General features: G+C 40.4%; 1 protein-coding gene across 1 annotated transcript in view; it reads right to left on the bottom strand.

Annotated features, from left to right (window-relative positions):
* Positions 1-12131, bottom strand: part of FAM227B (family with sequence similarity 227 member B) — a 213718-nt gene that overhangs the window by 6735 nt on the left and 194852 nt on the right. Inside the window, exon 14 of the mRNA XM_059702029.1 lies at positions 735-812. Coding sequence (XP_059558012.1) covers positions 735-812 — 78 coding nt within the window. The remainder of the gene's footprint in view (positions 1-734; positions 813-12131) is intronic.

Genomic DNA, 12131 nt, shown 5'->3' with positions numbered 1-12131 from the left:
GGGCTCCCTCTCTGTGAATATGGGTGGGAGGGGAATGGGACTGTGGGAGCAGAAGCTCAGGCTTTGGTTCTGCTGCTGGATAGGACCTGGCTGGCTGCTCTCCAATGACCTCTCTTTGATGTGTTTCCTGAAAAGCACCAGGCACTCGTCCTTTCCCCCGTTTAAGGCGGTAAGACCTCTAGGCAGTGACTTTGACATCACAGAAGTTTTGGATCCTGCCAATTTGTTCTTATAAAAATTGATGGACATCCTCTCATTAAGCCATTTCTAGCTTCCTGGCACATAAGAATACCGTGGCTGGCCATGAGTAATCATTGTAATTAAGTGGTTAAAATAAAACATTTCAGAAAAGACCTCCCTGCCTTGCTTTCCTCAATACCACCCCCGCTGCCACCCAGCTCCAGGGACCTCCTTCTAGTGAAGACAACTTTTCCGCTATGCTTCCAGGGCATCTTTGTAAATGGACAAGGATCCAATCCCTAGTCGCTGGGGCTCTCTTCTGGCCTCTCCACGTCGGGGTGCATCCCCCAATCACTCCACAGCCCTGCTTCCTTCCTCAATCCCTGATACTTGCCATGGCTCCACGGGCACGAAGTGCATCCTCAGCACCTACTTGGAAAGAATCTCTGCGTTGTAAGATGCTCAGAAGGAGCTTAGTGGACATGGTTTCTAAGATCACTTCCAGCTCTAAAAGAGTCAGTTTTATATTTAGCAGTAGTATGGCAGCAACTTACATCCTCAAGTCCCTTCGGTTCTTTGCAAATTGTCTGTTTGCCTCCTTTATAATATCACGGTAAGTTGGAGCAGGTGATGTGATGGGATTATGGTTAAGGAAAGATTTCTTTTTTTTAAATATATTTTATTGATTTTTTACAGAGAGGAAGGGAGAGAGATAGAGAGTTAGAAACATCAATGAGAGAGAAACATCGATCAGCTGCCTCCTGCACACCTCCCACTGGGAATGTGCCCGCAACCAAGGTACATGCCCTTGACTGGAATCGAACCTGGGACCTTTCAGTCCGCAGGCCGGCGCTCTATCCACTGAGCCAAACCGGTTTTGGCAGGAAAGATTTCTAATTGGGAACATTCAGGAAAGATAAACAGTACCTTCGATGGGGGGACAAGGTGGGGTCTGGCCTGGGCTTCTGGCATGAGGGGTCTCAAGTGTAACTGAATGCTGGGTCTGGAGTGATAACCGAGAGGACTGAAAGAAGACAAGACCCACTGACCACTTTAAACTTGTATCCCATTATCTGGACCACTCCAACCACAGTGTGCTAGGACTTAACAGCCACATAAATCCTGTAATTACCATTTTTAAGTGGTGAGTTGTTTTTTTTTGTTGTTTTTTTTTTGGTGTGCTTCAAAAGCAGCAATTTGTTAAATGTAAATATTAAAAATGTACCAGAATTTCTGTAACGCTGTTTAGACATTGCTTCATTTCCTTTTTAAAATTAAATTTATTGGGGTGACAATGGTTAGTACAATTAGATGGGTTTCAAGCATACAATTCTATGATGCATCGTCTATATACTGCATGTGTGTTTACCCTAAGTCAGATCTCTTCATTTCTATATATACTGAGAACCTCAAAGTCTTTCGACCTCTGAGAGGCTCTGGAGGCGACTGGCAGCATGTCAGCTGCCTCCCTTAGCCTGAGCTTGGCTAACTGCACGGAGAAAGATGGTAAGCAGAGCCCGGCCAGATTGGCTCAGTTGGTTGAGCATCGTCCCATTCACCCAAAGGTTGTCGGTCAGATTTCTGGTCAACGCATATAACTGAGTTGTGGGTTTGATCCCTGGTTGGGGCATGAACAGAAGGTAACTGACTGATGTTTCTCACTCTCTCTCCTTGCCTCTCTTAAGCATGTCCTTGGGTGAGGATTTAAAAAAGAAAGAAAGATGGTAAGCAGACGGTGTAAGTGTGCTGTTAATGAGGCCGGGGCTCTTGTCCCATCTGTTTCTGGTACAGTCTGTGGCTGGGACCCTTAACCTCTTGTGAGCCCAGGTTTGTGTCTAGCACACTTCCCTTCTGAAGAAGCGATTGGAAAATGACTCAAGGAGGCAGCCCTCACCTTTGTGATGACCTTAGACTCATCAATAATGAGGAGTCCTTAACCCTCTGCAGTTTCCAACCCTAGGCACACTGCAATATTACCTCGACTTTTCTCTGAATGCAATTTGCTCATTTAAAACACTTATGCTCTATTTCAAGGCCATCCTAGAGGCTCATTTTGATCTTATTTACCTGGTATAAGAAAGGCCCAGTGGGCTTTCCCCACATGCTCTGGTCACACTGTGCACATCTCCTCGTCTTCAGGGCTGTCCTAAATGACACTGCTAGAGTAAGTGCCCATATGAACTACAGTTTTTTCCTCGATGTGAATCAAGCCCTAATGGTAAAATTTCAAAAAAAATCTTCCTAATGCTGGACCCACATTACTTTCAAAGTTGGGCATTGAGCTGTCTTTCTGCATAAGAAATGTATTTGATTATTCAATGAATAACAAGATTAAGGGTACATTAGTTCTCAAATTTAAGAGGGAAGTAGTGGAAGCCTCACTTTAAATAATTAAAGCAGAGAAAAAAACTAAGCTTTACAAAATCTACTCATTTTGACACATGTTTCAGCAAGGCAAAGGATATTATTTTAAGAATATATTAGCAGCATTAATGATTGCATTACTCCAAAGAAAACAATTCTCCCATAATCCCACTTTCCAAACAGTGAAACTATTTTCAATTTTCTATGTATCTCTCCATCTGTCACATGCAAATATATATTTTACCTTATTGTTATGGTGTGGTTGCTTTCTTTACCCAATATAGTATCACAATTTCCCCATGCACCTAGGTTTTGTCCTAATAATTTTAATGTTTGCAAAAGATTTCATTGGGTGCACATACGAGATGGGCTCTATTGCCATAATTATCATTACCAAGGTGCAAACATTGCTGGGTTTTCTTACATGAAATTACCAACTTCTCCTTTCTTCTCCAATTGTGTGTTCCAATATGACTCCTCCCCAGCAACCCGAGATTCTAGCCAGGGAGAACTGTCTCTCCCCTCACTCGGCTCCCTCTGAATTCTGGGCAAAGACAGCCCAGGTCTTGCTTAGCTTGGGACTGGTGTGATGCACACAGTCAGAAAGGAGGCAGTGGCTCCGTTCATGACATCAGCACAAGGCCTGCAGTTTGTTCTGCCTGATACCCACCTTTAGTGTTTCCCCCTACATGCCACAGACTGTAAAAAAGTCCGACCACATTAGAAAAGAAGGCTCAGCAATCTTCCTCTAACAAGTGATACCGGTAGCATTCAGCTACCTTTAATACCTGCCTTCCTCCTCCTACTGCACACGTGACTGAAAGTCTAAGTAAGATCTTCTCTGAGTAAAAGTCACAGAAAACTGGATATCATTCTTCTTATTGAACGCCTAGCATGACTAATGATACACTTTTTCCTAAAGTGTTGATGGTCTCGAGCTGCTGAGATTTAATTTGGGTGCAGTTATTTCCTGCTAATATTTAACTTCTCCCTCAAGTGCCTGTTAGAATTTCAAAGACTGTCCTACAAAGTTATATTGTGCTCTTGACCATGGTTTTCATGAAGTATTTGTGAGCAGGCTGATATGTTTGTCACTCTAATCGGATTTTATTTTGCATTGCACATTCATTATATACTTACTACTGGTATTGAGACAAAGAACTGTTTTATTATAAATTATTAATTTGAACATATGCCATTATTGAAATGAACTGGGTATACATTCTTTAAAAAGTCATTCTCCTTGTCCCCAAAATTGGGCCACAGTTGTACATTTGTGTTGTGTAATGAGGCTCTGAACTGTATAATGTTGGTGTTGACTAACATCCCAGCATTTTCTTGCACTATTTCGTGGTGATGGTTTTCAGTAGACTTCTGTTAATGAATGTTTGTTAATATCCTAATTTTTATTCCCTCAGATACTTAAGGCCATCAATGTTTCCCAACTGAAGAAAAATAGAATATTCAAAGCATATAAATTATGATGAATGGGTGGGTATATTCTGTTCCTTGGGGATGACTGTGGCAACATGTTTTCCAATTCCACCGTTTGAACAGACCTCACACTTATTTTCTCAGGCACTGTTACATGGGGGTTACATGGCAAGCCACTAAATGGATAAGGAGCCACTTGGGCACAAATAAAATGGTCTTGTACACAACAGTTGTGGTTGGGATGTGACAAACCAAGACCTGGAGACATCCTCGCGGCCTCAATTCAGACTCTGGGGTCTTTGATCTCCGTTTAGAATCACAGAGAAACAAGGAACCTTAGAAATCACAGGGTCCCATTTGACTACATTATAGATGAAGAAACTGAGGCACTGGAAGGGAAGTACCTTGTCTTTGAGAGCTTGGGTGTGTGAGGGACTCAAGAAAAGAATGTCTCAGTGTGATTTTTGCTCCTGTCTGCCAAAAGTATTGTTCTAGAATGAGGCTACACATGATGCTATTGTATATGACGTAAAAGGAGCCTAAGCTTCAAACAGTGGCCAGAATCTTCTTCTTTAAACACCAAAATTCATTTAATTCTTAATTCTAATAACTTATTAGTATGTGGCCCCAACTGATTTTAAAGAAGTTATATTCTGCTTAATGTTTACCTTTACTGACTCTTCAGATAGTTTCCTTATTGGAGAAATGGATGGCGGGTCTTTCTCCATTGCTAGCGGGAGTGGGGCTCTGAGGTGCTGTGGGAATAAGCATTTCCAGAGGCCCCATGGAGGATGGGATTGGTAGAAAGCTTTAGTTGCGTGGAATTACATTTCTGGGTTTGCCAAGTCCCATTTGTCTTAACCCAGTACTTGAAGGTGTGCAGCTGGGGATTCAGTAGAGCTAGAAGCAAAGCCAGTGTCCAGAGTTTCTGTTCCACGGAGGAGCTGGGTCCGGTACAGTATCAGGCTAGTTGCAGTCCATTAGTCCATTGTACGGGGTGCTCATGGCTCTGAGCAGGAGTGTGAGAGTCCTGCGGGCCATGAGTCAAGCTGGAGCAAACAAGAGCCACGAGGCAAAAGTGAAAACTCCTTTGCTTAGGAGCTTAGTTATCTCAAATCTTCCCCCATTTGCAGTGGCCATGCGTACTCTGGCCAATGACCTGTTTCCAAGTGTGACTGACGGGCAAGTACCTTCCCTATCCCACCCAGACTTTACTGGGACGCGTCTATTCTTGGCCGCCGCTTTGCTCCTTTCCAGTTATTCATAGCTAGGTAATGACAACGGTATCAGCTCACGTTAGACTTGCAGGAATGTCCAACATCCACAACATAGCCATGTATCCAAAATTTAAAAAAACCCCAGCAAGATAACTAAGCACATGTACCTTATTCTATGGGAGACAGAATCTCTATTGAAATCTCACCCAGATTCTACTGTACATGGCCTGGTATTATGTGTAAAATAGGGTTACTGTTTTAGTAAGTTTCACTATTTAACACGGCATTAGCAGCAGTTTTAGCATAGTCTAGAAACTTGAGGAAACAGGGCCACTGGAAATGTTAACACAGATTTAACTAAAAGCATTCCACAAACTCGCCAGGACTTTTACTAGGCGTTGAGACACAAAGATGAGTAAGACATGGTGTTTGGTTTTAAGGAGCTAGTCGGAATGAGAAAAGACATTAGGCAGTTTTTGAAGCAGGAGACAAAAGAACCATAAAAAAATAGAAATAAAGACTATATAAGTCTAGCAATCTGTTCTCCTTTAGTGCAGGACTGTCTCGCATTGGGTAAGGGTGCTCCTCGGTGCTACCCCGGCGCCTGGCGCAGGGCTTCGTCCCCAGGACCCCGCTTCTTGTCTTTGCTGCCGGCTTGTGGCGCCCTCACCCCGCCCCAGTGCTGGGGGGCGGGCGCAGGAGGCGCTCCCTGCTCTTCGCCTCCCGCACGAGCTTCTCCGTGACAGGTCCACGCAGTCGAGTCCTAGATTTAGATTTCATCTCGAGCAGCCTGGTCATCACCAGAAAATTCATTGTTGTTATATTGTTTAAGAAGTCAATGAAGTATGATCTATATTCAGGGACATTTTTGATTCAAATGGTTAGCGTAAACTGTTTTGGTGTTGCACATGGTCGGCACTCGCTATCTGGGAAACTTAGTTATAGGAAACTTAGTTCACTCCTGCTAAGGCTGGATAAACAAATTGTTGGGTTAGAGCGATCCCAACATTTCTATAATTTATGTCCTTCACACACACAGCTCCAAGGGTTGCTTGGAGCGACTTCAGTCATCCTCATTATTAGCCTCAACTCCTCCTTCCCCCACAAAGCCATTCTAAATAAACACATAAACTTGGGGTTTGCTGCACAAATTCAGGTTTGAGACAAGTTTCCCAGTTCCCTGCTTGTAACTGGATTGAATATAAAAGTCCCTCCTCTCCAGACAGAAATTCTTGACCCCCCGTTGGATTATTAGTAACAAAACCGAGAATACAAGTAAGGCAACCACCCAAAAAAGCCGATTTGGCGTTTCTTTAAATACGTAGGATTTCAGCTCTAAGCTGGGATAGGATTTCCACTCTGATATCCTGGAGCACCTCACAGAATCTCGCGGAGTCAGGAGCCAGCAGAGATTTTTATGGGGTGAGTGCAGAGTAACAGCGTTGGTTGGGTGAAAATAATTATAATTATAATCACTTTTTCTATTTTTAAAAGGTATTTCTTTTTAGGCCTAAATTCTAAGCTTTCAAAAGCACTGGCTTTTCCAACTGATTTTTTTTTTTAATCGACCAATAATGGGTATAGCAAGAATCCCCATTTTTTTTCAACATTTGAAGATCTATTTCCTCTCTTATTTGATACAAATTGGGCTTTACCACATTTATACCAAATTTAAAAAATAACCCCAAACTATTACTAACTCTCTAGGATGAAAAACCTTCCTGCTTCCTCTCTTATTTTTCCATTGAGACATGGTTATAATCAAAGTCCAAATTGTGGCTAAAGGATTGATATAACCCACTCCCTGGAAGCTGATTACTCAAGGCAACTAAAGTCTTCTATTTATTTCATTAGTTAGTTTAATAACAAGTTTACTGAATTGTGGTTTGTGTCTTGTGTATTAAAAGAAAAGAAAAAAGAAGAGAAGAAAAGAAAAGGAAAGGAAAGGAAAGAAAAACTCTAACTAGAATTTAAACCGAGTCAGTAAGAAAAAAAGGGGCCGGATCTTACAAGCCATTTTGCAATTGTCTCTGGCTCAAGGTGGCTGCAAAATGCTTATGATCCACATGTACATAGCTACTCATGTAAAACAAGCCCCTTTCCCTCGAGTTCTTAAACAAATGTTCATTCTCCCACTCCCCCATACCACTGTAAAAAAAACCAAAAAACAAAAAAACCCTTGGTCCCTACTCTTAACTGGCAGAGCTTGTGAAAGGAAGAAACTTAGCAACTTACTCAACAGAGTTTAGAATAGCTTCAATTAAAAGTCATCTAAAAATAAAAACAAAACCTCACTTTCTCTTCTAAGAGCAAAATTTAAATACTTCATGTACTCTTTATCCTATTATGTGTCCATGATGTTTCTCTGCTTATAAAGTACTCTATTAAATAAGTCAAATATATTTTTAATAATTTAAAATCTGGTTCTTCAAGGAATCTTTGAGAGCCCAGCAGGAGAGTTATTGGGTTATTGTGGCTTGTGAGTCCTTAAAATATCACTAGTATAACTCATGAAATGAATTTTTCCTCCCACTTAATTTTATGAATTTAAATATAAATTTAAATAGGCACACATGGTTAGTGGCTACCATATTGAATGGTATAGTTTTGAATGATAAAAAATATAGTAAATACCTAACTATATGTACATATTTATATTTCTTTAAAATTTGCTCTAGTGTATATTGCCATTTTGTACATGTAAAATTTGATCAAATGGATCAAAATCTTGGTTTTCTAAACTATCTAGTTAGAAGCTATCAGAGTAGAAGAATAATGAGAAAAAGGGAACTGCCTTTTATGGGCTAGTTCCCCCAGGCTGAGACTACACAGTAAGAACCAATGATCCATCCCTTACAACAGGTTATGCTTAGAATCCTGGTCAGACATTGTGACTTGCCTTCTTCATAGTGTATCTTTTGACCTTGACGGAGTCTTTTTGTACCTTTGCCTTTTATAATTCCTAAAACTTGGGCAACTTCTTTCTTAATTTCTTCAGAGTGGATTACCTCAGAGCAGCTATGTCTTTTCCTTTCCTACAGCACTTCCTGGTACATGAGAGCCAAAGACACAGTGAGCTGACCCTCCTTATAACCCTTGATAGGTATCAAGATTAACATTACCAGGCACCCCTTTTACTTCAGTGCAGTTCTATACTTCTGGTTGGTTGTTTGACTCCAGTTTCCCCAATTCTATTCCCTCCTCTCTTTGTCTTCTGGTGAGATTTCCCCAAGTCTTGATAGCGAATTATGTAGATAAATGTAATGACATGGAATGGTAGCAAAGCATCCTTTTTCTAGCCCAATGGCATGGCTCAGTGGTTGAGTGTCAACCTATGAACCAGGAGGTCAACCTATGAACCAGGAGGTCACAGTTCGATTCCCAGTCAGGGCACATGCCCAAGTTGGGGGCTTGATACCCAGTGTGGGGCTGTGCAGGAGGCAGCCAATCAATGATTCTCTCTCATCATTGATATTTCTATCACTCTCCTTCTCTCTTCTCCTCTGAAATCAATAAAAATATATTTTAAAAAGCATTCTTTTTCGCAATGGAGAAAAGCAACCTGTAATTCCCTTTGCATTTTCTCCCAGACTAAGCTTCTGTTCAAGACAGCCGTGCACAGTACCGCAAGCATTTCATTTGTGTTTCAACTGTTGCTCTGATTGCTTCCAAAGTAAGCAAAAAATTATACCCATTTCTCACTAGATCTCATCCATTTCCAGGAACAGGAAGTGTGTTTCCCTAGCCCTTTACAGGTGTCATCTCTCTTAAAGGCCAATGAACAGCAGCTTTAAGATACTGAGGAGAGGGGAAGAACAGGAGGCTTAGGAGGAAAGTGAGAGGCTATATCTTAAGTAGAGCTGACAAGCTTGTGGACAAGATTGTCCAATAGACAAAAAGTTACATGAAGTTGGGGATTATAGTCATATCCTTAGCACATATCATATTACCCAGCACATTGTTGTGTTTTGGGTTTTTTGGTAAATGTTTGTTAAATGAGACACAAGAACAGTCTGGAGTCTGGGACCAGGCAATGGAGGCATATTCAGGTAATGGGTCGGAATCAGACACTTAGCAAGATTTGATGAATCTGGATAATAATAATTAGAGAAGGTAACACACTTAGGATTCAGAGTGAGAATTGGAGGAGTGAAAAGCTCAGGCAAGGGCCAACGGTAGAGTTATATGGGAGTGCACAGGTGCAAAGGAGAGACTGCTGATAGACAAGCCAAATCCACTGCATGAAAAAGGTTTCCTCACATGCATCGCTTTCCCCCTTAAAAGCATGTGTTCAAGGCCATCATGCACCGGTAAGCATTTATATGCTGCACAATTCTCATAAAGACAACATTAGGCAATGCAAACCTGCCCAACCATATGCGGTGGGCGTCTCTGCATGGTCAACGCATTGTTTTCAGGCCCTCTGCCTCTTACTTAGAAACTATCCATTGTGTAGATCTTTTTTTGTTGTTAGGCTTCTTTGTATTTATTTGAAGTCATGGGGTGGAGAAATAAGAATTACATAGGCACAGTATATTTGTTTAGAACCTCTCACTGTACAAAGTTTTGTGTTTTAAATGTCTTCTAAACACAAAAATGGCTACTGGGTGTCATTGTTAGTCTAATTCCGTGCTTAACCACTCCTGCTTCTAGGTCATGTTAAAAAGTCTTTTCTTCCACATAATGGGAGATGTGGTGAAGTCACATTGTAACAAGAGCTTGCCAGAAGAATAACGTTGCTGTGGCCATTTTTTAAAAATATAATCTGCCACATAGTGTGACCTCGAATGAGGACAAGATCATCACCTGAGGCAATCCTTCTAAGATGCTGGCTACTGAGAGCTGTCAGCATTATTGCCCCAGTAGCTGAGAAATGAGTCCTTTATTTTGGAAGCGAACCTAGGCATTCAAAGCATACACTAAATATATTTCCCTGTCCATTTTTGTTCTTTTCCTTTCAGCTTTATTGAAATATAATTGACATATAACATTGTGTAACTTTAAGTGTACAACTGTGTTGATTTGACTTATTGATGTATTGTAAAATGACTAGCATAGTAATACCTCTATCACCTCACATAATTACCATTTCTTTTTTATGGTGAGAACATTTAAGATTTTCTCTCTTAACAACTTCCAAGTATATAATACAGTATGCTAACCATACTCACCATACTGTACATTAGATCCCCCCAAATATTCATCTTATAACTGGAAGTTTGTTCCCTTTCACCACATCTCACCATTTCGCCTATGCCTAGTCCCTGGCAACCACCATTCTACTCTCTGTTTCTATGAGTTCAGCTTTTTTAGAGTCTACATGTAAGTGATTTGTCTTTCTCTTATTTCACTTAGGTTAATGCCCTCAAGTTCCATCCATGTTGTCACAAGTGATAAAACTTCCTTCTTTCTTGAAGCTAAATAATATTCTACTGTCTATATAAACCCATCTTCTTTATCTGTTCATCCACTGAGAATAATTAGGCTGTTTCCCTCTCTTGGTTATTGTGAATAAGGCTCCAATAAACACAGGAGTGCAGATATTTCTTCAAGATTCTGTTCTCATTTCTTTTGGATATATACCCATGCATGAGTTGCTGGGTCATATGGTAGTTCTATTTTTATTTAAAAATATATATTATTGCTGATAGTATTACAGATATCTCCCATTTCTCCCCCTTTCCATCCTCCTCCCAGCCCTCAACCCCACACTCAGGTCTTCACTACATTATTGCCTGTGTTCATGGGCAATGCATGTAAGTTCTTTGGTTTATCTCTTCTCGTCCCCCCATCCCCACATTGAGGTATGTCAGTCTGTTCCATGCCTCCCTGCTTCTGATCTTATTTTGTTGGTCAATTAATTTTGTTCATTAGATTCCACAAATAAGTGAGATCATGTGATATTTATCTTTCTCAGATTGCTTATTTCACTTAGCATAATAGTCTCCAGGTCCCTCCAGGCTGTTCCAAATGGTAAGAGATCACTCTTTTTTCTTTTCTTTCTTTCTTTTCTTTCTTTCTTTCTTTCTTTCTTTCTTTCTTTCTTTCTTTCTTTCTTTCTTTCTTTTTTTTTTTTACAGCTGCATAGTAATCTATTGTGTAAATGTCCCACAGCCTTTTTTTATATACTGATGGGCACTTGGGCTCTTCCCAGATCTTAGCTATTATAAATAACACTTCTCTGAACATAGGGGTGCATATATTCTTCCTAATTTGTGTTTTGGGGTTTTTAGGTTATATTTTCAGAAGTGGGATTGATGGGTCAAATGGAAGTTCCATTTTTAATTTCTTGAGGAAACTCCATACTGTTTTCCATAGTGGCTGCACCAGTCTGCATTCCCACCAGCAGTGAACTAGTGTTTCCCTTTCTGCACATCCTAACCAGTGCTTGTTATTTGTTGTTTTTTTATGATAGCCATTCTGACAGGTGTGAGGTGATATCTCATGGTGGTTTTAATTTCTCTGATGATTAGTGTCTGAGCAATTTTTTCATATGTCTCTTGGCCATTTGTATTTCTCTTTGGAGAAATGTCTATTCAGGTCCTCTACCCATTTTTAATTAGATTGATTGAGGAAGAGCTTTTTCTTTGCTATTAATTTGTAGGAGTTCATTTTATGTTTTTGCTACAACCCCTTATCATATATATGATTTGCAAATATTTTCTCTCATTCCATAGATCGCCTTTTCGTTCTGTTGATAGTTTCCTTTGCTGTGCAGAAGCTTTTTCGTTTGATGAGGACTTACTAATTTTTGCTTTTGTTACTTGTGCTTTTGGGGTCATATCCAAAAAACTGTCAAGACCAACATCAAGGAGCTTTCCCCCATGTTTTCTTTTAGGAGTTTACAGTTTCAGGTTTTAAGTCTTTCATCCATTTTGAGTTCATTTTTGTGAGTGGAATAAGCTAGAGGTTCAATTTCATTCTTCTGCATGTGAT

The sequence above is a fragment of the Myotis daubentonii genome, chromosome 1 (genome assembly GCF_963259705.1).
Source record: "Myotis daubentonii chromosome 1, mMyoDau2.1, whole genome shotgun sequence".
Taxonomy (NCBI): domain Eukaryota; kingdom Metazoa; phylum Chordata; class Mammalia; order Chiroptera; family Vespertilionidae; genus Myotis; species Myotis daubentonii.
This window is presented reverse-complemented; position numbering and strand designations above follow the sequence as displayed.